Genomic DNA, 27,412 nt, shown 5'->3' on the forward strand with positions numbered 1-27,412 from the left:
GGCAGTTACTACCTTTAATAGAAACATGGGGGGGTAACCTGCACGGAGCGGCAGTTCCTACCTTTAATAGAAACATGGGGGGGTAACCTGCACGGAGTGGAAGTTACTACCTTTAATAGAAACATGGGGGCTAACCTGCACGGAGCAGCAGTTCCTACCTTTAATAGAAACATGGGGGGTAACCTGCACGGAGCGGCAGTTACTACCTTTAATAGAAACATGGGGGGGTAACCTGCACGGCGTGGCAGTTACTACCTTTAATAGAAACATGGGGGCTAACCTGCACGGAGCAGCAGTTCCTACCTTTAATAGAAACATGGTGGGTAACCTGCACGGAGCGGCAGTTACTACCTTTAATAGAAACATGGGGGGTAACCTGCCCGGAGTGGCAGTTACTACCCTTAAGAGAAACATGGGGCTAACCTGCACGGAGCAGCAGTTACTACCTTTAATAGAAACATGGGGGTTAACCTGCACGGAGTGGCAGTTACTACCCTTAAGAGAAACATGGGGCTAACCTGCACGGAGCGGCAGTTACTACCTTTAATAGAAACATGGGGGGGTAACCTGCACGGCGTGGCAGTTACTACCTTTAATAGAAACATGGGGGCTAACCTGCACGGAGCAGCAGTTCCTACCTTTAATAGAAACATGGTGGGTAACCTGCACGGAGCGGCAGTTACTACCTTTAATAGAAACATGGGGGGTAACCTGCCCGGAGTGGCAGTTACTACCCTTAAGAGAAACATGGGGCTAACCTGCACGGAGCAGCAGTTACTACCTTTAATAGAAACATGGGGGTTAACCTGCACGGAGTGGCAGTTACTACCCTTAAGAGAAACATGGGGCTAACCTGCACGGAGCAGCAGTTACTACCTTTAATAGAAACATGGGGGGTAACCTGCACGGAGCGGCAGTTACTACCTTTAATAGAAACATGGGGGGTAACCTGCACGGAGTGGCAGTTACTACCCTTAAGAGAAACATGGGGGGTAACCTGCACGGAGTGGCAGTTACTACCTTTAATAGAAACATGGGGTGTAACCTGCACGGAGTGGCAGTTACTACCACAAGAAACTTACTTGCCAACTGGATGGACCTTTTAGTCTTGTTATGCCATCATTACTATGTTAAAAATAAAAAATGGAGAGCTCCGTATGGTACAGAATGGGAAGGGATGAGGCAGAGTGCTATGTGACTTACTGTAGGTGGAATTTTTAAAAAGTAATTGCTCACCTTTCTAATGCTAAGCTGAAGTTAGGTTACAGTCGGGCATGGTAGGTATTTCCCCATCCTCAGAGGGTTTACAATCTAAGGGAAGTAATTTTCAAAAGGAGTTACGCACATAAAAGTAGCATATATCTTAGCAATTTTCAAAAGCCCAATTACCATCGTAAAGCATTTTGAATATTAATTGAAATTTGAAAGGAGTTAGGCGTGTAAAAGTAGCAATTTCCAAAGCCCGTTTATGTGAGTAAAGTCCAGCTACACGCGTAAAACTTTTGAAAATTACCTCCTAAGTTTGTAACTGAGTCAAGAGAGGGTGAAGTGACTTGCTCAAGGTCACCGGGAGAAGCAGGATTTGAACTTTGGCTTCCCTGGTTCTTGGCTTACTGCTCTTGACCACTAGGGCACTCCTCCATGGCTTCAATCATCCTGCTGAGAATCAGGACAGGATAAACTTTGACTTGAAGACACTGGATCTGATTTCACTCGGGTTTGGATGACTCAGTGATGGGCTAATTAATTTGGTGTTGCATGTCCTGCTCCTGAGAAAATGGGTTCAGGGGTCCTATCTCAGAAATAACTTGCCTGGGTCTGTCTTTGCAGGTGGTGCTGGGCTTCATCTATGACGCAGACTACAAACTGGTGGCGAAGACTATCCGGGACCGGGTGGTGGCCATCAAGCGGAAACGGGAGAAGCTAAGGCGTGCCCGGGAGGAGCTGAAGAAGAAAGAGGAGGAAAAGCAGCAGAACATCTGGAAACTCCTGGAAGAGCTGCGGTCCCCCCAGGGGCAGAGCCCGCCCACTAGTGAAACCTCACCTTTGGGGCAGTCCATCCCCGCCACCCCTAGCTCGGCAGACTCCATGTTCAGTGGCACGTTCCCTTCGGAACCGGAAGAGCCGGAGGCAGATCAGCATCAGCACTTCCCCTTCAGGCACACCAGCTACTCCTCGGCAACCTGTAAGCACGTGGCTTGTCTCTAGGTATCGTAACAGGAGCATGACCATGTAGATCCATGTCAAGGGGACATGCGGGGGGTGTACTTCTGTTTAACTTGGAGACATCATCTGGGAAATCAGAACTACATTTCCCTGCATCTATTGGGGCAAAACGAGGACAGGCTCAACCTGTCCCCCTGGATCTATAAGGTCACCCTACATAAGAAGGGCCCATGGTGAGGAGATCTTCCCAATCTGATCATCTCCTAGATTGAAAATGTACCTTATCTGGCATCAGGATTACACATCAGTCATCTTGTTTGGCTTTTGCAATTTTGTTTTTCACATGACATCTACAGTACTGCAGAGAAGCTGTAGAGGTGTCCCAGATGGCTCCAGGTCATCTAAAACTAGCGGGAACCAGTCCCAGTTTTGCGTTACTGGATGCAAGGAGCTGTAGGCCCTTCCTGTCTTAGGGAAATCAAATCTACGTGCTTATGGGGTAAAACCAGGACTGTCAGTCAGTTGTATATGACCTGGAGCCATCTGGAAACCTGAGGGAGCTGCTCTTCAGCTCACATTTTCCAGGTGGTTTAGTGTATAAATCCAGGTGGATTGGGGAGCCAGGTCATGCTGAGAAGGGCTCATGCCAGCAGTTCTTCAGGAGTCGGCGATGCCAGCGGTTGCCATGGTGGGCGAAGCAGGCTGATAGCGTGCGTGCTCTGCAGGGAGCACCCATCTTGGGAACAGGGAACACTTGCCCAGGTAAGCAAGCTGAAGAGGCTAGGAGGGATTGAAGGGAAGGTGAATATTTTTAAGTCTGTAGTCTATTGCAGACGTTACTGCTGTGCGCAACAGGGCAACTTCATACGATCCAAAAGGAAGTGGTCCTGGTGAAGGGAAAACCTCTCTTTCCCCACTCTGAAACCAAAAGAGTTTGAAATCTCTTTGCTGTGACACCGCTCCGGTGTGCTGAATGAAGCCCGTGAGCTGGTAGTTTGGAGAGAGCGACACCAGCCGCCCTGGCATCTGTGAACACGGCCTTTCACATTCTTAATCCCCAGCCCTCCCTGGCCGCAGGAGCAGGGCTGGGGATGGGAACTGGCAGGCTTAGCTTCCCCCGATCCATGGGGCCACATGGCTGCTGTGAGCCAGTGGGTGGAGCAGCTTCCCAGGCTCAGAGTGCAAGTCCTGTGCCCTGTTTAAGATGAGTCATTTGAACTCGCTCTAGAGTTTGAGAAACTGGGTAATGATACTACTGATAGTAACATTGTTCTGGTCAAGGTACGGATCGGGCACAGAAAGGCAGCGGGCAAACTTTACACCTCAGAGGAATTTCTGGTGCACTGGTATCAGCTGTGGGTAAAAGAAGCTTATATAAATTAAAATTATTATCTGGTCCAGTAACCCCCAAGGGTCACTGAGACGGGCTCTGTAAGAGTCCTTTCCATAGAGGGCACAGCTCCAAAACCTTACTGGTGGCCACATCATTACAAGGCCCTGTGTGCCCAAGGACTGTCTATGTATTCAATCAACTGAGTGACAACGCGGGATATATAAAAAGGGCTGCAACCACGAAACAAGACAATTCCTCAAACAAAAAAACAAAAAAAATCTTTTACAGGTTGCAGCAGTTAATCGCAGTAAGATAGGTTTTTCAGTTCGGGAAGGTGACTCGCAGACTGAATGATGTAATCGTGTCTTTTGTGCACGTCCCTCCTTCCAGGGCTTGGCAACAAAAAAACCCCCCCTCACATTCAGAATAAGATTAGCTGGGTATCCATGCAGAACACTTGACTTGCTGCCTTGGCTGCGAGCACGCAGCTCCCTTCTTTCTTCGAGGTCTCTGGGCAGACACATCCCAGTGATCCCGTGCAATGTGTCTCTCACCTTGAAACAGCTCCAACTTCGTAGCACCTGTGGAGGCCAGGTAGAAAGTAAATTCTTTGGCCTTCCGGAAAAGGGTAAAAGCCTTCTTGTTTCCATCACGGGGCTGGTGGCTTTCAGGGGTCTAGCCGAATTCCCGCCACGTAATTTCTGGGGTTTGCAGGGCATTGCCTGAACGTTTTCGGCGCTCGGTTTTTTTATTTGTAATACTCTGTTTATTGATGGAGTGTTTTATTGTTTTTACATATTGCTTGTGTTTTTCTGTTCATAAGCAATCTTTTCTTTGGGGTGACAAGGCCTTTGCACCTAGTCAGAAGGTTTGAAAATTGACCCCATCGTTCGCATTCCCACAATTGTTCAGACATCTTGCCACATCTTGGCCTGATGATTATTGTGAGGAAGGGCCATGACTCCTGGCACACGCTATCTCCATCAGGGGTCATGTTGTGGGTTTTGATTTGAAGGCAGAAATCAGTATTTTGTTGACGTGGCATGGAGCTCTCCCTCCTGATGTGTTCAGCGAATTTGTTTAAGGGATAAGGTGAATGGGCTTTCAGGCCTGGCCCGAGTCCTTCCTGGCTGGTGTCTCTTGCCACATTCCCCACTGTTGTTCTGTCAGTGCCGCTCCCTCTGTAAATAAACATGATTTTAGAAATAATAAGTTTGCCAGAGGTTTGTTTGAATCTCTCCAGAGGCTGCTCCGCGGGAAGACGTGCCATGCTGAGATTTGGAACTGTCCTGCGGTTTTCAGCTTCATCCTCTCTGCAGGCAACGATTGCATTGTTAAATTTGTTATTGAAGGAAAAAATGTGGTGTACAGACTGAAACATGAGATGGTTGCAGAGCGGGGGGAGTGGGGCTTTGATCTTGGGTTTCGGTGAACAAACAGCAAGACCCTGAACTGAAACTTAGAAATCCCCATGGATAATCTGCTCGAAGAGAAACTAGCATCCCAAGTACAAGCAATGCAGTCATGATTATAGTGTAACACATCAGCACTGCCTCCAAGAACCCCTTAGGGTTAACCCTTGCATGTACTGCCAAGCACTGCTCAAACCCATCTGCACATGCCCCTGCACTGGCCATCTCCCACCCACCAACTGAGTTCCTTCTTGATAAAGAGGTGATGAAGATGCTGATCATCTTTATCACCTGCCTCCTTCTGCATCCCCACCCTGACTCCTCGGATCCCCAGTGATGCAAGCAGGGATAGGCCGGGCCAGTTCCATTTATGTTTTGATGTGCGGCTCAAAGTGGCTAAACTCAGGCAGAACGTTAGAAGGCATTTCTTCACGAAGGCAAGGGTGGATGCATGGAACGGCCTCCAAGAGGAAATGGCAGAGGTCAGCACAAACACAAGAGAGCCTGGGACAGGCACAGGGGATCCTGAGTTGCAAAGCAGTGATGGGAAAGCCGGAGATCACCTGCGGTCTGTGCCATTGCAACAGGATGGAAACTGGGCAGACATTGAGATGGCCCTTGTGGTCCACATTTGCCGTCACGGTCTGCGTTTAAGGAGGCCAGAGGAACTTCCTCAGTAGACTTCAACTACTGGCTCGCTTTTTTTTTTTTTTAAGGAGAACCTCACTTCCCCCTACCCCAAAGCTCTACTGAGTCCCTTCTGGGACTGGGAGCTGTCCAAGAGCGCATGTACTGCTGGCCGGAGCCAGTGGCCTGGCCCAGAGTCTGATAAGACTTGAGATCCACCAACGACCAGCTGCACCACAAGGTCCTACTATCTGCTGGAGGCAGAAAATACTGGAATTTTCTGGAGCTGTACCACCCCTAAGTAGTGACAATGATGTCACACTGGCAAAAACAGTGTTCTCTGCCTCCGTCTGCTGGTAGGGGGAAACATCCTATACGTGCTGCCTGGACTGGTGTAGCTGGATGACATGGAATTTCTGTTTTGTCAAAAAAGGCGAGAGATAGATGTCCTTACAATCACTGATAGGAAAAGCCAGGACTGGCAGGGCTTGTCTCTTGGATGTGGAGCCTAATAGGTCATCTTGCCCATAATATACAGCTTAGAGTCTGATCACTCGCCCTTAAGACACATTCACACACATAATTGAGGAAGTCCAATATATTCATTACTGTGTCTCAAAAATTCGAAAAGACCTCCTATTTCCTCTCACAGCTCAAGATGAAACCCTTGGCCACAAGGAATCTTAAATATTGACTTAGAATTTAGAGATTGTAGCTGGAATCTCAGAGCTACAGCAAGAAAAGCAAGATATATGGGTAAAGTAAGATGGAGTGCAAACTTTTACAAGATACATCACAGAAATGTTTAAGTTGTTTCAACAAGAAGAAACCAGCAGCATAGCATTATGCCACCCTGCTCTGTACCTGTTTGGACAAATGTTTGCTGAAGATGAGTTTAATGGTAGGTTTTGCCGCTGAGCTGGAAGCCCTCCGTGGTCCCATCGTGGCACTACATCCAGGACTGGGACAGAGACCTGGAGCTCAGACTTAGGACGTTCGTGGGGTATTTATTCATTTATTTGTATTTGTAGACCAGAAAACTTTGAATCCTAACGTCATGATCCAGGTGAACATCCTGTTCTGGCAGACTTTTCCCGTCCTGAGGGCATCATGCGTCTAATTCACGAAGGCCCCTCGGATCCTGACATAGATACAGGAGCCAAGCGGTTATGTTTCTTGCCGCATGCCATTGCTTTTATCTGTGCGCCACTTAGGGTAGCTGCCTCATCCCAGGTCAGTCGAAAAGGCTGATCCAGTCCTTGTTTAACCCTTATTCCATTCAGGGATCTGAAGTTCTGATGTTTCCCATTGATTTCCCTGAGAATATCAGAATTATGGATCCCTGCATGCAATGGAGGCAGTTGTGTCAAGCAACTTTCCGATTACGTAAATCAACATCAGGTTTTCACCAATTTCAGTTTGGATTTTGGAAAGCCTTCATCAGATTCACAGAGATTCTTCTGCTCTCCCTTCTTGATTCCCTGAGAAGAGGTCTTGACAATGGCCATTCATATGATCTTGTCATGCTGGATATTTTTTCAGGATTCGACACAGTTGATCATAAAATCCTTCTTTACTGGCTTAGGGAAGTTGACATTACCAGAGTTGTGCTCAAATGGTTCCATTCTTACCTGAAAGGCAGGTGGCAAAAGGTCGTGGTTGGAGATGTCTCTTCTGACTGGCCTTGCATGCAGATGAGTGTCCCTCAGGGGTCAGTGCTCTCGGCTTTAATATTTAATATTTATTTGACACCCATCTGCAAGCTTTTGGCTGGCCTCTTTGGGGGACTTCCATCTGTATGCTGATTTCATACAATTCTTTATCCCGACACGACTGCCTCCATTGTGTTACGTGTGAATTCTATTAAGTGTTGGTTAATTCACAATAAACTGGCACTTAATTTATCTAAAAATAAGACTGAGGTAATTCAAAATAGAGAGACAATCTCTACCTCTCCAGCTCTTAAATATGATGACAGATTAAGATCCTTCCTCAGGCCAGAAGTTTTGAAGCCATTATTGACTCCAAATTATCGATGGTTCCGCAAATTAAATCTGCAGTAAAAGCTAGATTTTACAAACTGCGGTTGCTTGGTTGTATCAAGCCATTATTATTTTCAAGTGATTTTCAAACAGTTGTGCAGGCCTTGATTTTTCCAACAATCGACTACTGTAATGTTAACTTACTTGGGAGCTCTATTAACTGGTATTGAGGTCCTACAATTGCTATAGAATGCTGCTGCCCAATCAATCTCATGCCGCAGCGTAAGGAGCCACATTTCACTGGCATTTTACGATCGTTATTGGCTTCCTGTACAAATGGCGCATTAAATTTATGACCGTTGTGCTCGTATATAAGTTGACTAATGCCTTGCTTTGAATCTACAACCCTGGCAGAGCATTGCGCTCAGCTCAAAGAGGCGTGTTGGACATACCAGCCGTGCGACATGCCAAACTAGCAGATACTAGAGGCCGGGCCTTCTCTGTCGCTGTCCCAAATCTCTGGAATGCTCTTCCTGAAGAACTCCAGTAAATGGAATGCCATAAAAACTTTAAGGAGATGGTGAAGACCTTTTACTTTGAGCTTGCCTTCTAGTCAGCTTTATAGCTTCCACATGAACTGTTTAATGAAACTGTTTTGAATGAGCATTGCTAACATCATGGTATGGATCTTATCTGTGTGTTTGTCCTGAATTTTGTATGTGTTATTTTGTAAGCCACTTCGGGCCCTGGCTTAAGAGCCATATAAATAAATAAACAACAGCATGGCAGATGATGGCAGACAAAGACCAAGCAACCCATCCGATCTGCCCAGTTATCCCTGTCCACACTGCTGAGGATACATCCCAGCTGCCAGCCCCATAGTGTGACAGCTTGTAAGATCTCTCTCCTTATCTAGGACAGTTATTGTTGGCTTCCTCATTTGCATTTCACTATTTTGGGCAGATGAATACAGACGATTCCCACCCCCACTTAGTTCATGCTTAGCACCCGTCCCTGCTCATGTCTCTCAGAAAGCTTTGCAATAATTTAAATAGTGAAGCAATACCAGCATTGCCATGACTTGCTAGGTCCCCTTGAGTAGCCTGCTGGACAGACCCTGCTGTGTAAGGTTCCCTGCGTTTCTGCAAGGACTTCTGATTATCGCTGTGTTCGCAGCCTGCCAGACAGGTTCAGCTGCGTGGCTGCCCTGTGTTTCCGCTAGGACTTCTAACATTGCTTATTTCTCACTTTGCCGTTCATTCTGGCAACCCCAAAACTTGAGGATGAACAACTTAAGTAGGATACTTGCAACCAAGAACCTTTTTGTGCTCTCTTAAAGTCCGTTGCTGTTCTAGGCTGTGTCTTTGGACCTAGGGCAAGGGAGCAATCGCAGTGGCACTTCCAGGAACGTGGTGCAAGGATTCCAGGCTCCTGTCCTGCTGCATTGTGGGATTTGTAAGTTCTTGCTTCTTCTGTCTGCAGTCAGTCAGCACTGCAGGGACTACAATGCAAGAGAAACGAGTGTCAAAAAAAAAAAGAAATGAAGCAGGACTGACTAAACCTGTTCCTCACACCCCTGCACATCACAGGCACTGTCCTTGGAAGTCCTAATTTCTGACTGTTGTCACCCATGTGTCTCTTCCTTCTAAGTTTCACGTTTTATGCCTGGTGTCTCATAAAATCGGATTCCCACTGCCCAGCGAGGCTTCATATCCTGAGTGATAACCAGTGCGCCGAAATCAGGGGGGGGAAATCAGCGAGTCCAGTGAATTGGCTCATGTGCCTCTTTCAAAGAAATGCAGCAGTTTTGGCAAAAGCCGCAGCAGGTTTTATGCCAAAGGTTATTTCAGATCTCGAAATTACAGGAAGGATTTAAAAAAAAAAAAAACCCAACAAAAAACCCCCCCAACCTTTCATACCTTAAAAAAAGGAAGCATTCAAAAGGAGATGGTTAAATCCACATGCCATGATCATGAAACAATTGGGAAATAATCTTATTTGTTCTTTGAAAATCCTACTAGATGGAAGCTAAGGAACGTGTGTTTCTGTAATGACACAGGGACAATTTGCTGCCCTACGCGTTTTTGGACAAAGCTTGCGGGTACGTTTTCCCCGTGCGCCTTGCCCTGAGTTTTAAAGCCACAGTGCGCAGCTAATTCTGACACCAGTTCTGAATCTATTAAACGGGAAGTTGAGCCAGTAAGACTGCCACAGACTGTTATTAAGGAAAATAAATTGTTATATAAAAAGGAAAATTTGGAAAACCTTCTGAGAGAGAAAAACTTGAGACTCATTAACTTTCCTAAAAGTCCAGTGATAACGCCAAAAGGACATGGTGGAAAAATATTTTTTAGAGATGCTCAAGATTCTGGAACAAGTTCTCTCTCTTATTTTTAGGGTGTATTACAAACCCAAATTGTAATACGGCTCACTGGCCTGCCATGCCAGCGGTGGATTTGGACAAGTTATCTGCTGTGTTAGAAATGTCTTATAGTGAGGGGTTCTTCCTGCAACTGTGATCGTGTCTTTTCTTCTAGAACCTGACAGGGATTGGGTTTTATGTCTATTCTTCAGACATCGTTCAGAGGCTTTCCTAAATTGTAAGGTTAGAATCTTTCCAGATGTAGCTAAACAGAAAAAGAGGCAACAATTCTTAAATATGAGACCTAGAGTTGTGCAATTGGGGGCACTTTTCTTTTTGAAATTTCCCTGTAAATGTTGCATTAAATATGCGGGTGACTCATTTATATTTTTTCAGCCAGCACAGTTATCTCTTTTCTTATCTTAAAAGATACCGTTAGAAAAATCTTCTCTTCCTTCTTTAGTTACCTGAATACTTCTAGATAGACAGGATTGAGTCCGCCAATAGTATATAGCTGTCTCCGTAGGTGATACGTATTCTTGATTGTATTTAATTATATTTTCCTTGAATTGTGTCTAGATCCCCTTCTAGCGGACTTGGATTGTATTTGACCGTGACTACGATTTCTAATATTTTTTTTCTTTTGCATTTCTCTATAATTGTCAAATTCTCTTTCCTTCTTGGTTTATGTATATATATAAAACTGCATCAATAAAAAATATAAAGTGACAGTGCGCACGCACTTCTAGCTTCAGAATTTGCTGCGGGCACAAAGCACCTGCAGACGTCCGCAGCTGCTTTTTCTGCGTAATGTTTCCCCTCCACCCCAAAAGAAATGACGCGCAAAGTTGAAAATGCAATCTGGGCACATTGGTTTCCTCCCTCCCCCCTCTGACCTAAACTAGTCCCTGCCCTCCTCTAAATACAGCTAAAGGCCACGGGTACTTATTACTAATACTTATCACTTCTGTCGCGCTACTTGATGTACGCAGCGCTGTAACTTGTATAAAAAGAGCTTTTCACAACTGATTTAATCTGTGGAATTATAAAAAGATTAGCATCCAGAATATCACCCAAGTCGCGAAGTGAAGAAGAGATTGGAATAGCGACACCTAAAACTTGAACAGAATCAGGAATAGTGAATGGGGGCTGAGGTCCCAGAATAAGGATATTGGTTTTACGGAGATGTAAAGAGAGCTGATTAGCAGAGAGCCAGCAGCGTATGTTTTGAAGACAGATAGTTGCAAAGTGAATTGTAGCAGACCAGGGTGAATAGAGAGGGAAGAATAATAGTACAATTTATAGGAGACACCAAGTTTCCCAAGAAGCCAACAGAAAGGAGTTAAATAGACATAAAGCAGAGCAGCAGGTCGTGCAGATTCCTGAGGGAATCTCGAAGTGATAGAGACCCAAGATGAAATTGAACCATTGAATCTGATCTGTTGAGAGCAACCTGTGAGGTAGGAGGAAAACCAGGAGAAGACTGAGCCCATTACACCATCAAGAAACTGGATTAACTATTTCAGGATGGCAGACTCAATTAGTTTAGAAGGAAAAGTTGGTGATAAGATGGGACGATAGCTTGATAAATTGAACAATGTCAGCCAAATAATTTTCGGCAAAACTGTGCCACAAGGAACAGCAGGATTCAGTGATATTGGAGTTGGATGGGCAACTGGAAAAAAATTACACAATGATTACATTTTATTTTCAAAAAATGAGACAAAAGCTGCAGCTGGGGTATCAAAAATCCCCAACTCAATAGAGGGTGAACCTGTATAAGAAGACTGAATAAAAGATTTAACAATATTAAAAAATTCACAAGAGTTGTTACCTGATTTCATGAGTCAGCCATTCATGTGTAGATGCCTCGCAGAATTAACAGCTAAGTGATAATCATTAAGCAAAGAAGAAAAGGGTGCATGGGGGTAACCTGCTTAGTTGTGGTTACTATCCTTAACACTAGGCATGGGGATTACTACCCTTAACCAATAAGCTTTGATGCTTTTGACGCAACTGCTCGCCGCTTTGACATCGTTCTCTGCTCTGACAGGATGGGGGGGAAAAGGGGAATTGGATTTAGAGGAGAACCAACACGGGACCCGACTTTTAAGGTCTGGGGTACTGATACTCAGACATAAGAGAAAAAGCACAGGACTGCTTCCGCGGCCAAGTTCAAAAGCAAAGCACATCAAGCAGCATTGTTTGAATTTTCAAGAAGGCCCACCACCCAGTAAAAACGTTGCTTTGTTAATATATAAGGCTTGGGGGTAAACTGCTCAGAGTAGCAGTTACTACCCTTAACAGAAACATGGGGTAACCTGCATGGAGTGGCAGTTACTACCCTTAACAGAAACATGGGGTAACCTGCACGGAGCGGCAGTTACTATCCTTAACAGAAACATGGGGTAACCTGCACGGAGCGGCAGTTACTACCCTTAACAGAAACATGGGGTAACCTGCACGGAGCGGCAGTTACTACCCTTAACAGAAACATGGGGTAACTTGCACGGAGCGGCAGTAGCTACCATAGGAAACATGCTGGGCAGACAAGATGGACCATTTGGTCTGTTTATAGGTTGCAAGGTTCTCAGATAAAGGCTTCTCACACCATCGAATTTCAGATCTACAATGAACAAGTTTTTGTTTCATTAAGGTGGATTTGGAGCACTTAGGATACCATGACCTTAAAGGAGCTAAGTCGTCAGCAACTTGTGTGACTACATCATGCCAATGTTCAGTGAGATAGTCAAGACCATTAGCTTTTCTATAAATACAGCTGAGTCAATATGACCGCGTTTAATGATTATCCACATTTCAGTTCTTTCCACTACTGGGGGAAATTTGAGATATAAAATAGCATGAACCAAAAAGTGGCCTGACCAGAGGATTGGTGAAATCTGAATGTTAGCAGGAGAAAAAGGAAATCAAATTAAATCGAGGATGTGACCCGCACGGTGGGTGGGATCAGAGACGATCTGCTGCCAACCACCGGTTTGCATCGTGTTGAGTAGGAGTTCTCCAGTTGTAGAAAGAGGAATGGCATCCATATGAAGGTTAAAATCACCAAGAATTATGGTTTTAGAGAGGTCAACATTCTGAGTGAAAATGAATTCAAACAAAGGTGAAATATGTGTGAGAAGACCAGGGGGGCAGTACGTCAAGCAAACATTGAAGTCCGTGACTGCAAGTAGACGTAGTTCATAAGGAGATACCGAGTATTCATTTCAGATTTGTTACTTGGATAAAGTAGTGTGGATGCCATGCTAGGCCTCTTGAATGCATGGAAATAAACTCCAAGAAGCTAAAAAAAAACATAAGGTCAAGAAATATACGCGTATGAAGTTAGTCCGATATAAAAGCTTCACCTTATTTCTTTTTTCTTTATTGATCTTAATTTCCACAAATTATTCTTTGGTATCGATTGCAATGATGGAAAATATTTCTGCCTGTAATAAGAAGTTGATAAGATATTTTACTGTCCTTGACCATAAATCTCGTCCTGAAGCCCTGGAAGGATAGGATGCTTAGTGCACAAACATGAAGCTTTTGCAGCTGGAAAATATAGTAGATATAAAAGGTTTTGGAAATCCGGAAACCTGTAGCTCATTCTGTATCCTGGATGCTATAATTGCAGCCTTTGTTGTTGTGCCTTTGGATAGGGGAGTAGTATCCTCCCCAGCTGACACAGGCCAGATGTACTAAAGGGAATTTTCCCATTCTCTATCTCTAGGCAAAATGTTTGTAATAATAATACGACTTATCATTTTTATTGCACGACTGGATATATATAAGCGCTGTGCAGTGCTGGTAACTATTCAGGTACAATGAGTTCCTTCCCCAAAGAGCTTACAAGCTAAGAGGATACCTGAGGCAATGGGAAATTAAGTGACTCACCCAAGGTCACATTGAATGTCAGTGGAGAGAGTGGAATTTGAACCCTGGCTTCTCTGGCCACTGGGACACTTAATGTTATGCTCTCACGCAATAGAAATAGTGTAAAGAACATTTCTTGTGAATTAAATAAAAATATATGAACACAGAAAGTCGCATTAGATTCCAGAAAGAGTCAAGAAAGCTCAGTATAGATTAAGACCGGTGGTGGTGTCCAGCTCCCTCTGCATGACCTTGAGCACGTCACTTAAGCTCCTTGTGCTCGCCCTTTGCTGGTAAAGCTTAGAAGCACGTGGGTTAGATGACGTATGAGATGGCACCGGTCAGTAGTTGGTCCCGTCGCCGGTTTGCCATCTGCATGAAACCAGATTTCACACCGACTGCATCATTCTTGAGTGGCTGATAACTGTTTCAAGAGATTAAACAGTTACAATTCAGGGGCAAGGCAGTGCGGCCTCAGCTGCTGACACAGAACAGCTTGATGTCAGCTGACTCTCCTCTCTTAATGCAAACTAACGAGCTCAGGGGATCCATTTCACTGGGGCCTCAGGGCCCCTTTTTGTTCTGTGAGCGTTCAGATCTAGATTACAGCAGATCCTTCATCAGAAACCGAAGGCAGAGATGTTTGGTCTTGCTTCAGACTCTTTCATCGGCCGTACGGCACAGCTTCCAGAGCATGCACATAATGCCTGCGAGGTCAGCCCCTGACCGGCAAAACGTTTCAGCGTTTTGGACTTATGGTTGCTTTCCCTTTCCTCCCTTGTGGATGTCAAGGGAAGCAGTAGACGAGTTCCCCCCCCCCTCCCCCTCATTCCTTGAGTTCATAGCCAGCAACAGGTTCGAGTTGCCAATCCCCCCCCCAGCTCCTTCCCCCGTGCAACCTCTGTGAACCACAAGCACTGTGGCCAGACTGGTTTGTCATGGGAGTAGAAAAGAAAGGGTGGGGAAGCTGGTTGATGGTTCGTTGAGTCACAAAACCCCCAAATATGTCCTTACTTGACGGAGTACGAGTCAATGCAGATAGACAGAGAAGAGAAGCGCTAAGTAAACCCCAGAACGCTGTCACTGGCAGAGGGACAAGACGTGTATGTAAAGAGTGTGCTCTCTTTCTTCCTCTACCGTTTCAGCTGACTGTGAGACCGACGAGTATGTGAGCTCTTCGGGGTTTGTGGACTCTCCCGATGTTTCTCAGAGGAACTCCAGCAGCGTCTCGCTGGAGGACCCCTACAGCCCAGCCAGCACTCAACCTGAAACCCCCTTGCCCTCCTCTGTAAGTTAATATTTTGTGAGTCACTGCCTGTCCAGCGCCCGCGCCCAAATAGGACCCCTCCCCCCCCCCCCCCCCAGGTGGTTTCCAGCCCTTTCCCGCTTGGACCTCAGACCCTATGATGGCGCATGCGGTCCCGGAGTGGGCAGTATCCCCGCTTCTCACCCTGTAGCGGCGGGAAAACGTGACCCCCTTCTGATTCCGCATGGTACCCCCAACGAATGTCAGCAATTTGCCATAAACCTAAGCAATGGGCAGCGTTCTAGCAGGTGGAAAATGGGGGTGGGGGGGTGGGATGCAGGGGGTGCTTTGGATTTGTCTCGGTGGGTTTCGATACCTTTGAAAGGACCAGCAGCAGAAGATTTATTTATTTTTAGTTTTTATATACCGATCTTCTTGCATTAGATACAAATCAAACCGGTTTACAAAGAACGTAAACTTGCCTGTAGGCGATACATAGAACCATAAACAAGATGAGGGGGGGCGTGTGACGTGTCCAGAGAAGGGGACCTCTGTGGCCTCGAGCTTGGGTACCACGACTTCTTTCTTTAGACTCATCCTTTGACCCAGGAATGTAACCTGGCAGGGGGCTGACTGTTCTCCCTCTCCTGCTTAGGGTTGCAGCCCATCATCCACTGTCGGACACCTTTCCGTGGCCTGCTTCACCTTTAGGTCAGGCATGGCGTGCCCAAGTTCTGACACCGTTTTCCCGTCCGAAAGCGAGGCAGAATGTCAGTGAGCTGGGGCAACGGGCACAGGGGGGAGCGGGGGAGGGTGAAAGGACATGCAGGGCAGCTACCAAGTCCCCCCCCATCGAGAGCTGATTGTTCTTAGAAAGGATCGGGTGACCTGGCGTGCTGCTCTGATCTGAGCCCCCCTCGATTTGCCTTTTCCTCAGGGTCTTGCTGTCAGCCTGCGGCCGGAGCGTCTGTCTTCCTCTGGACCAACCAGTGAGCTGTCGTCGCCGGTTGACAGGTAAATTGGCAGCCCCTGTGCGCTAATATAATAACATAACATAATAACATAACATAACATAATCAAATAAGTTCTGGAAATTGTTTTTGTTTTAGTTTTTCATTTATAATTTAATGTTAAAGTTATGCTTATTTTTATTTTATTTTTGTTGGATATTGATCATGATGTTTTAATGTAACTTTTTGCTTTTGTTTCTCACTTCAGTTTTATTTCATTTTATTTTATTTCTCTAAATTTACGTTATTTTAATTTTTCTTTTGAATATATTGTAAACCGCTTCGGTCGTCTCTAGTACTTGGTGAAACAGTATATAAATGTATTAAATAAATAAAAAAATAAAATAATGGAGCGTCCCGTTTTCATTACAGTTCTTGATGAGTGGCGCGAGCATCACAGAGAGTCGATGAGTAGAATCAGTATCATTTTATTACGGATTTATATGCAGTCTCTCCTGCAGCTGTCTGACTGTCTGTCTCTCTCTCTGTCTTAATGGAACCGTGGGACAATCTCTTACGATAATAAAACTGGAGAATCTCTGAGAATGTGAAAATGAGAGAGGAATCTCGCCTCTCTGCTGAAGCACCCATCTTGTGTTTGCCTATCTTGCTCCTCTGGTGTGGATCCCTGGCTCATTCTCTTTTCCCCTCTCTCTCTCTCTCTCTCTCTCTCTCTTTTTTTCCTCAGTTATGCTTCAGATGTCACCTCTGGGCTCAGCGACGGCTATGACGGAGTGTCCCCCGGAGAGCGTAGCGTGAAACCTGTAGCCAAGCGCACCTCTGGGAAAATTCTTCGGCGCAGGGGGCGGTCCAGGCTTCGGATTATCAATGTAAGAGCGCCATTGGCCCATAGCCAAGAGACTGCCCCCATGCAGGCCAGAAATACTGAGGGGGTGGGGGGAATGGCTTGTCAGGTTCACACACGGCACAGAAATCAGATCTTCCCCTTGGGTCAATCTGGGAAACATCCAAAGTGGACTCTGCCCATCTGATGCCAGGCGTTTCAGATTTTCCAAACAGCAATTTCTGAAGGTGCGGGCTGGAGGCACAGAGCCCAAAAAAATCCCTTCCCCCACCCCTCAAGGTCAAACTATCTTATCTTTATTCAAATTTCGTAATCGCCTAAGGATGCACTAGATGATATACATAATAGAACATGATAAATAACAGAAAATCAGCATAATATAAAAACAGGAAAATATAACGCAGAATTTAACATAGACGCCCTTTACTGATAAAAAAATACATTCAAATAAAATCAAATTAAAAGACATGCATGTCTCTGATAGCATTACCTAAAGGCTACTGGCTTGATGGATTGACAGGAGATAAATAAGTAAATAAAAAAACAACTCTGATACAGCTAAACGAACTTAATAAAATCCCGGGGGACATCAATGCCTCACAAAAAAAAAGCCTGTTTAAAGAGGAAGGGCTTCAGCATTGACTTAAAGGTTTTTACACTGTCTAATTGCCTGATTTCCTCTGGTAATGATTTCCAAAACACTGGAGCAGCAACAGAGAAGAAGCTTTCTCTGGTAAGAGCCAAACAGGCCTGATGCAGCGAGGGGACATCCAGCAACCCTCTCTGGTGAGAACGCAAGGCCCGTGTTGGACAGGAAAGTCTGAGTAGAGCACTTGCCCATGGAGGTTTGTCAGATGAAATCAATTTAAATGCTAACATTGCAGTTTTATGTTGTGTGCGTTGTAAGCTAGCTAAGATAGGAGGAATGGGATCTCTGTGCTTACTTCCAGTAATAAGTATAGCAGCAGAGTTTTGCTTTAGCTGAACAGGACGCAAAGTGGAAGAAGGAGAACCTAAATAAATGATATTACAGAAATCTAATCGTGGAAGAATGGAAGCTTGAGCTACCATGCGGAAATCATCATCTTCTAATGTGGGCTTAAGACCAGACAAAGCTCTTCAGTTTGAAAAATCCAGAGCGGATAGCAGATTTTATATAGCGTTGAAAAGGAAGTTGAGAGTCAGCCAAAAACATCTAAATTTCTAATACTAGAGCAAAAAGGGAAACTGAGGCCCTCAATGGTAACTGATGAAACCTTCAGTTTAGCAGAGGGTTTTTGCAACAAAACGCAATCAGTTTTCGTCATATTTAGTGCTAACTTATTGTAAAGCAGCCACTTCTGAATACTGCTAAGACAGAATTGCAGGAAGCCCCAGACGATTGAACCCGGTTCAGAAACTTAATGTCGTCTGCATATATCTTATAGGCATCCGTGAGGCTCGATAAAAGCTTACAGATTGGGGCCTTATAGATATTAGGTATTCGGAGAGCTGGGAAACTACAATAGACTCTAACAACGTAGCCAAAAAAGGCAAAGAAGAGATAGGTCTCTAGTTAGATAGAATACCACGCTCGAGGCCAGGTTTTTTTTTTAAAAAAAAGGTTTGACTGAAGCCTTCTTTAAAGCTGCAGGAACAAAAGAGATTTGGTAAATATAATTGCCAAAAAGGGAGATAAAATATCCTTGGCAGCTTTAAAAACTGCCTCATCACAAACATTCAGAGGATTAAATGCAGAACTCAGCTTGGATATTTGAACTTATGCAACTGGTGGGAAAACCCAAAAACATGGTGATACTTCAAGTTTTTTGGGGGACATTTGTGGATTGTCCAGAACTGTTTTTGAAAAATGCGCACATTTCTAGCGCCAAAGTATTTCCCCCCCTGTAGACACGAGATGAGAGGAACTGCTTGCACACGTGGACCCATTAAATGTAAAATAAAATGCAGGAACTGAGCGCATGTGAGTTCCCATGCACAGAGTGGGGAAAAGTCCTTTTTGGATTAAGGCCCAAAAACCTTCTCTGCTCCGGAGAGAACATCCCTTCATTAGGGGAGCCCCCATCTACCCACCCGCCCAGAAGAGCCGCCTTCTTGTTGGGTTGAGCAGAAGAGGCAGGGAAATCCACGTGAATACCTTACTGAGAATATCTGAGCCTGATCTCGGCACTCAAAATGAGACGCCATCCGGGAACCATGTGGAACGGCCAACGCGTTTTTTGCCTGTCCAGACCCGGGGGGCTGGGGAAAACGTGCGGCATCACATCCCGGCGCTGCTGTCCTGAAGCATTCCCTCCGGGAAGTGGGGCCAAATCCTTCTGCCACCGAGAAAGGCAGTGTAGCGTCCGAGCCAAGGCCAGTCTTCTTGTGTACGCAACGTAACGAAACATGCCGTGGAAAGGAAAAGGCTGCTATTATTTTTTTTCTTTGCGTCTGAAGTAAGTTTGCTCTGTTCAGATTTCAGATAAAAGTGACAGAGTGGTGGAGTGCCAGCTGCAGACTTTCAACAGTAAAATGGTGACCTTTAAATTTGACCTGGACGGGGATAATCCTGATGACATTGCAGCTGTTATGGTGCGTATTGGTGGCCACTGAATACTGTGAGAGCCTCTTTCTTTGTAAGGGCTTTGCTCTGTTTATTATGCCAGAGAATAAACCTCCTTTCTACACCTGTGTATTCACCATACACAGTACGTACACACTCTGTTTGGTAATAGTTTCTATGATGTGGGGAGGCAGCAGCATGGTCAGGTTCTGACAGCGGAGATGGACAGGTCAGAGGTGCTGAGAGGCGATGGCGAGTCCCTGCTCTTCTCTTGGTGTGACCTTCGGACGATTGCTTTATCCTCTCTGTGCCTCAGCTGGTCCAGCTGTCATAATAATACTAATGACATTGGTTCGCCCCCTTCCTTAAGAACTGTGCAACAGTTTGCGTGCACCAAAACCATCCACCCCAGAGGTGGCTGCATTCACATTTCTGAAGCATTATAGTGTTAAGAACGGGGTGGGGTAATTCTGCGCTCTACCCCTAGGTTCACACCTTCTCCCCAAAGTACAGAAATGGGGGGGGGGGGTGTCCCTGATGTTTTTTCATAACTGGGGGGTTAACAAGGTTGCCGACCATCTCCTCTTTAGGGCGACAGGGTGCTTGTTTTATTTGGCTAGAAGTGTGCCTTTTAATTTGCTTCATTTTCTCCTTCCTAAAATGTCTCTTTCTTCATTGTGTTCCAATGGGCAATAATGATTTCTCCCTCTTTTCTGTGCCCAGATGTTCCTTCAGAGTGCAAGGGTTGGGGGAGGGGAGACTAATTCTCAAACTCTCCGCATTGGGCAGGCGTGCGCACCTTCTCTTATGATCGCGCCGTGGGCGGGAGGCATGTGCGGTCACCTGCACGAGGGGTTTTTTGGTTTTTTTGGCATGGGGATAGATTTTGGCGGGACTGCACGCATGCGGAGAGTGGACAAGCGCGATCTGCGAATGCACCTTCCCCCATGCCCCGCCCCTCCCCCCCCCTCACGCGAAATGTGCCTCTCCTCTCCGTGCGATGAAAAGCACAGCACGGGATTTTTAGTCAGGGTGGAGGGTGGGCAGAATTTTAGGGGAGACGAGTTTACTTGGGTAAAGTGCTTTTTACCTGCGGAAGTCGCAGTTTTTTTTTTTCTCCCTGGGCATCTTCACAATGCGTGCAAAATATCTGCCCCTTTCCCAGTCCACACTGTGCCTCTTACCCAGTAGAGGTGACGGTTGTGTGTTAACGTTCCATGAAGGGCATGAGGAGTTTAATTCAATTTTGAAGAAAACCCACTTAGCAGTCGCCCTTCCAATGCTGTTCAAAGCCATCTCCTCTCCCCTCTAGAATTCCTCCCCCACCTCCCGTGCTCCCCTTGTCTCTGTCGGGCAGACGTTCTAAGCCGTCTGGATTCTTCTAGGTAAATAACGAGTTCATTCTGCCGTCGGAGCGGGAGAGTTTTACCACTAGGATTCGGGATATCATTCACAGAGTGGAGACCCTGCTGAGGAAAGACGCCCGCGGGGAGAGAGCAGCGGAGAGAGGCCCACAGGACACGACTCCGCCCAGTGCCTCCGTGCCGCCCAGCATACAGGTCAGAGAGATACAGGGCACATCTGCCCCCAGCCTTGCCGCTTATTGTTAATGGATGCCCTTAGCACAAAGATGCGCCAAGCTTTGATTTCTTTTCTATTTTTTTTTGCAGTGCTTCCCCCATTGTGCAGTGTTTCTTCTTAAAAGAATAATGCATGGTTTTGGGGCCCTGCTCAGTAAGGGATTCCCCCACTACACACCTCTAGGTTAGAGCCTTCCTTACAGGCCGATACAGTACAGAGCGCTCCGGCGGAGCGCACTGTTAACCCGCGTTTGGACGCGCGTTTTCGACGCGCTAGCTTTACCCCTTATTCAGTAATAGCGCGTCGAAAACGCGCGTCCAACCCCCCCGAAACTAATAGCGCCCGCAACATGCAAATGCATGTTGATGGCCCTATTAGTTATTCCCGCGCGATTCAGTAAGTAAAATGTGCAGCCAAGCCGCACATTTTACTTTCAGAAATTAGCGCCTGCCCAAAGGCTGGCGTTAATTTCTGCTGGCGCAGGGAAAGTACACAGAAAAGCAGTAAAAACTGCTTTTCTATGCACCCTCCGACTTAATATCATGGCGATATTAAGTCGGAGGTCCCAAAAGTTAAAAATAATTAAAAATTAAAAAAAAATAAATTTTAAATCGGCCTGCGGCTTGCGGGTTGAAAACCGGACGCTCAATTTTGCCAGCATCTGGTTTCCGAACCCGTGGCTGTAGCGGGTTTGAGAACCGACGCCAACAAAATTGAGCGTCGGCTGTCAAACCCACTGACAGCCGCCGCTCCTGTCAAAAAAGAGGCGCTAGGGATGCGCTAGTGTCCCTAGCGCCTCTTTTTACCGCGGGCCCTAATTTGAATATTTTTATTTACTGAATCGCGCGCACAGGAGAGTGGCCTGTGCACATGCCAGAGCCGCTCTCCCGCGATTTTTACTGTATCGGCCCATTAGTGGGTGTTGTCTTCAGAAATGCATTCCTTAGGCCAGGGGTTGCACGGGGGGGGGGCGGGGGGGTGCAAAAGCCTGAAAATTCTTGTGTGGGATTCTTCAGCTCCGAGCCTCGAGGGCCACAAACAATTCTGGCTTTCAGAGTAATCAAAGTTCCGGAAATTCTCCTGGGTGTTAGATTGATTGTGTGGAAGGATATTAGGAAATCAGACCCCTTTTCTGGCTGACCCCCCACTCCCTCCAAGACCAGACATGATCCGCCCTGCTGCACCCTTAGGCCTGGTTATGTGGTGCCAAAAGAAAAGATTAAGAGGTCGATATTAAAAAAAAAAAAAGGACACACTGGGGAGTCCGAGTTATTCTGGTTCCCAGTGCTTCTCTAATTGTAATTTCTGGTTCTGATTGTAAACTGTACCTAATGCTTCTCTTCATCCAATTTGTTGTAAATGCACCCTGAGATTGATTTGGACTAAGGCAGATTATCAAATGTTTATATATAAATAAATATTCAGTGGCATTTGTGAGTTATCTGGCTAAATGCCGACTTTGGAATATTTTGGGCACTTGTCCGGCTGAACTCATTAGCCCGATACAGTAGGAGCGTTCTGGACGGAGTTAGGTTAGCAGGATAACTCCGGCCATCTTGCAGAGCCGAATAAACGTATCCAGTCAGCTTTAAGATGGTTGGGCATCTGCGCCCGGGTTAGCTGGATAAGTTTACCCTAAGTTGAGAGCTGCTCTTCAGTTGCCTAGATGTAAGGTGCCAAAGCAGGCGCTGAATAGCAGTGCCAAGCCCTGCCTTAACTTCACCCTGTAGCTGCCCACTTTTTAAGAGCCCCTGTGAAATTAGGGGCCTACATTTAGGGAATTGGCCCTACTAAATTTTCGTAAGGGCCAATTTAGGGATCTGAGTTCCCAGGTTAGGCTCGTAATCCTTTTCAGAATTGACCTCCAATTGCTCTGACTGACCACTGCCCACAGAGCCGTTGGACGTCCTGTGTAGAAGGCTCCTGCTGCCAAAGTCACATTCATGAAAACAAACAGAACTGTTGAAGACACTGCCAAGGGAACCTGTTTACCTCTAGCCCACCAGGCTTCCTGCAGGCCGTCCCTCCGCAGGACGTACCACCCTGCTGTACGGCACCCTCCCTTCCTGCCATCCCCCTCCCCCACAGCTTTCAGTGCAAAGGGCGCTCGCTGCATTCAGGAGTTCCTGCCAGTAATGGCTGTGTTCTTGATTTCCAGGCAGACCTCCAGCTGCAGGACTTTGCTCGCTCCTTCTCCTCATCCTCTCTCAGCGGTACGTGCTAGTAAAGGTGCCGGGGATTTGCCAGTGTCTCGTGTTCTCTGGCTCCAGGCGGGTGACAGCGCTCATGACCCCAAGACTCTTTGGACAGGGACAGTTCCACATATTGAATAAATAAATTATGCTCGCTAGGGTTATCAAATAAATGGCTGTGTTGTTTATTTCAGGATTGGCTGATCCAGCCCCAGTGCATGCATGGACTTGTAGTTTTGATTTACCGTGAGATAAAGGAGAAACTACAGCGCCCAACTTGCCCTGGGGCAAAAGCAGGACTGGATCAGCCTGTCCCTGGTGCTGCCAAACACTTTTGCAGGCATGGTGAACGCTGGGTCCTTGCTCCAGGCCAGCCGGACCGTGTAACTCAGCCTGGTTCTGGAATCAAGTGCATGCAGATGTATCTCGTGAATATTCACGATGTAAATCCAGAAACATGGGCCTGAATGCAGAACCTGCTGACCGGATTTTGGCATCTATTTCAGCCTTGGTAAATTTTGAATTGTGGCTTGTTTTGAACCTGGGCCTAATAAATTAAAAATAGTCTTGTACATGAATTTATATCTATTTCTTCTACGTTCTGGAAAAAAAAAAAGACTTGAGATAGATTCAAAAACATAAAATAAAAAGAAAAGAACCTGGCGTGGCCATGTGAAGACTGCTGATATCCCCCAGTTATTGCCTTGCTGTGTTCAGGCCCCAGTGTGGCTTTTCTTTGTGTGGTGGTGGTTTTTTTTTTTTTATGGGTTTTTTTTTTCTCACGGAAATAAAACCGAGCCACACGCAGGGGAGGAAGAATTGCGGCCGTCGTGTTTTTGCAAGTGGAAGCCGTGGCCCTCTGTTTTATCCTGAGGTGGTTTTAAAAAGTGTCCAGGAGCACCAGTCATGGTCACAGTTCTGCTGTGGCAAATAGAAATGTTACAGCTCAAATCATTTAAGCCTGTGGGGATGTTGATGCTTTTCCTGCTTCTGGCCATGATTTTTTTTTTCCTTTGGGTGTGGGGGCTGACAATTGGGCTTCCAGGTCATTTGGAGCCAGGGCTGGAATCCCTTCATTTGCAATTTCCTGGGGATTGTCACCCATTTTTTATATCTCTTCCAAACTCGCCCCAGCCCAATCATTGCTGCAACAATTCTCAGCCAGGGGCCATGCACCAGGGCTCCTCCTGTGATCATGGACACCCCCCCCCCCCCCCCCCCCCAAATCCACTGTCCACCCCATATTCAATAGTCCAGCGATTGGATAAGTTTTCCAGCTAAAGTTATTTGTGCAACTTTATCCAAATAAGTTGGGTAAAGCTGCATTTTTTCCCCGACCAGACTTGTGCACATAATTTTAGCTGGATAGCACTGAATGTCTGTGTACATCGGCTAAAGTTTTACTGCACCCTCGATCACCTCTGGCCCCTTCCTTTTTTTAATGCACATAAATGTTGTGTGTGCACAACAGTGACACCTGGTGGCCAGACTCGGAGTGAACGTGTAGTGAGTTCCTGAGGGAGCCGCAGTCTGTGGCCTCTTGTGTCACTTCAGTGGCTGGACTGAGCTGGGGGTATGGGATATAAAGCACGGGAAGAACCCTGGGTAGTTATGAATGAACGCTCATGGCACCACAGTCCAACAAGGGGCTGTTTCCAATTGAGAGGGCGGTCCAAAAGAGCAGAGAGAAACCTCAGAACCAGAAAAAGAAACCATCTATCCAAAGACTGTGATGATCATGGCCTTTCCAGAACACATTAGGACCCTTCTTTGGATGTGGTGATCTGGAAAGGCCGTGCACAACAAAAGCTTTAGAAAATGTTCATGTTGGTCCAATGAAAGCTGTTACAGCCTGCAGAAAACCCAGCAGTTATTTTTATGAATTCTTTAAGATATGAAGTGATGTCACATTTGACGAGACATGCAAGAGAGAAAATGTAATAGGACCCCAGTATGGCATGATGATGTCATGGCTTCAAAATCCAGACTCTTGTCAGCCTACAGGGCTTCCAGAGTAGGAAGTAGCTCATTGAATTGTCTCTTGGAAGTTTGGTAGGAAAGAAAAATAACAGTGCATAAGATTTATATCACTTATTGCACAGTATTGGCAAAATGTAAAGCATATGTGTGAGTATGTTTTTTTTTTTTTCATTCTGTAGCTAAAGTAGACACGTCTAGGAAATCATCCGTTCCACCTCGTTCAAAGATCTGGTTCTACTTATTAAAGGGGATGCAGTGGCATTCTTTGGGCTCTCGCATATATATCCAGCTTCTGACTTCCGTGCTTCTCTTTGTTTTGCTTCGTAGAATTAACGTGCACCAGCCCAAGTCCCAGCCAGGGTGTCCTGTCCCCTGTGCAGCTCGGTCACACCAGTTCCATCTCGGAGAATGAAGTCTTCAATGTCAACGATTCCTCGCCCCTGCTGCAGCCATTCGGGTTCCAGCCCCACTCTCCAGCGATATCACTGGGTAATGTACCATCAGCCCTTGTTGCTATAGTCAAGTACTATCAAGTTGATGTTGACGCCTGATGATCCAGTGGGACTGACTGTCTCAATGGATGATCTATCACCAATTGTTTCTCAAAGTTGTTACAGAGACATGTTAGTTGCTACCTTGATCTCATCCATCTACCTCTCCTCTTTTACTGTTTCCTTCTACTTTACCAACCACAACTGACTTCTCTAGTCCATTGTTTGCCCACATTACTAGTTCAAGTAATGTCAGTTTCTGTTTTAGCAGCAAAGGCTTCACAAGAGCTCCTTGCTGTCCATCTTGACCAATGCATCTGACATTTCCAATGCCTTCTTTTTCTCTCTCTTTCATCATACCCTGCTTTCACATCCCTCGGTTGCTTCTGGGATTTTACTATTCTTCCTTTACTTTTCCCCAAAACTTCTGTAATGTCTCTTAAGTTGTTCAGGCATAACATTGTCGTTCTTCCTAACACTCAGGTTTCTTCGGTGCATCCCCCATTTCTGTCTATCCTTGAACCGAGAAAGATGACACTATCCACTAGGTCATTACCTACTTTGAACTCTTCCCACCACCCACATACTGTTTCTAGTCAGGTCGCTGTATTAGCAGAGTTCCTTCCAGAACCTTGTGTCATGGACTCTAAATCCAGCCACCAAGTGTTACCCTTGTTGACAATCGCGAATCCCTCCCTCCTAGGGACTGTGCATGCTGCTTCTGCCACATCCCCAGCCCTACCCAAGCCAAGATGCAGAAGACCTGACCCAGGAATCAAACCAGGGACCCTTCATATGGCAGCACTCAGCATTTGTCACTAAGCCCATTGGGCTGGCCCGTGGATTCTTTTGCATTCCAAATGACATGACCTTTGTCTTCTGGAGGTTCGGCATCAGCCTGTACACTGTCAAGTAACTTTTACAAAGAATGGTTCACGGCATAGATTGCACACATGGGTTGGACACATAGCTGAACTAGCACTAGTTTAAAACTTTTGAGTGTGGAAAACTGTTTCAATACTTGTTCGCTGTCCATTCACTCTCCTCTCCTAAACATCCCTTCTCCCAATCCAGCTCAGTAGGGTGCTGCTGGAGAAATAGAAGTCATGCACACAAATGACAAGTGGTACCTTTTTATTGGACTAGCTTTATACATTAGTGATTGGCTTTCATAAGACTTCGCTTGGTCAGTGTTGGATTCTAGGTGAGGGAGAGAGGACGAGGAAGTAAGGTTACGGCATTCTGGAGGGTGAAGGGAAAAGCAAGCTGGAGCGGGAAGGTAATGGCTCCAGAACACAGTAAAAATCCTGGAAGTTGAGTTAAAACAGCTTTTGAGAAGAACAGCTGAAGCCTTCATATTGACATTGGCCCTTATTGGTCACAATTTCCAAATTCGTGCCACCTTTCTGTATCCGCAGAATGAAAATCATTTGCAATCCTAGAAAACCCAGTAGCAGGAAGGCTGCCTCGGATGCCACTGTACTGCGGTGCCTGCTGGCGGAAACCTTTGCTTACGGTTTATGGGAGTCTTGATTTTGAACTCTTGGGTGGGTGCTTGGGTGCCCAGGTTACATGGGCTCCCCCAAGTCATAACGCTTGGTGGGTGGGCCATTGATGCAGCATCTGAGATAGAAAAAAGCGTTTAGAAAGAATGGACACGTATCCGGTACTCGGTAGAGTCCCTGCAGGGTCTGGAGTTTGCCTTGACATTAATTTGGCACACGTGGTGCTATGCCTATAATGGAAAGGCCAGTAGAGGTGAAGTTTACTATAAACATGCACTGCAGTTATAGCTAAAACCTTC

General features: G+C 46.0%; 1 protein-coding gene across 1 annotated transcript in view; it reads left to right on the top strand.

Annotated features, from left to right (window-relative positions):
- WNK4 (WNK lysine deficient protein kinase 4) overlaps positions 1–27,412 on the top strand; it is a 185,154-nt gene that overhangs the window by 140,177 nt on the left and 17,565 nt on the right. The window contains exons 8-15 of the mRNA XM_029572443.1: positions 1,831–2,185; positions 14,904–15,046; positions 15,942–16,018; positions 16,703–16,844; positions 19,277–19,393; positions 20,750–20,923; positions 23,104–23,158; positions 25,445–25,606. Coding sequence (XP_029428303.1) covers positions 1,831–2,185; positions 14,904–15,046; positions 15,942–16,018; positions 16,703–16,844; positions 19,277–19,393; positions 20,750–20,923; positions 23,104–23,158; positions 25,445–25,606 — 1,225 coding nt within the window. The remainder of the gene's footprint in view (positions 1–1,830; positions 2,186–14,903; positions 15,047–15,941; positions 16,019–16,702; positions 16,845–19,276; positions 19,394–20,749; positions 20,924–23,103; positions 23,159–25,444; positions 25,607–27,412) is intronic.

The sequence above is a fragment of the Rhinatrema bivittatum genome, chromosome 12, assembly GCF_901001135.1.
Source record: "Rhinatrema bivittatum chromosome 12, aRhiBiv1.1, whole genome shotgun sequence".
NCBI classification, from domain to species: Eukaryota; Metazoa; Chordata; class Amphibia; order Gymnophiona; family Rhinatrematidae; genus Rhinatrema; species Rhinatrema bivittatum.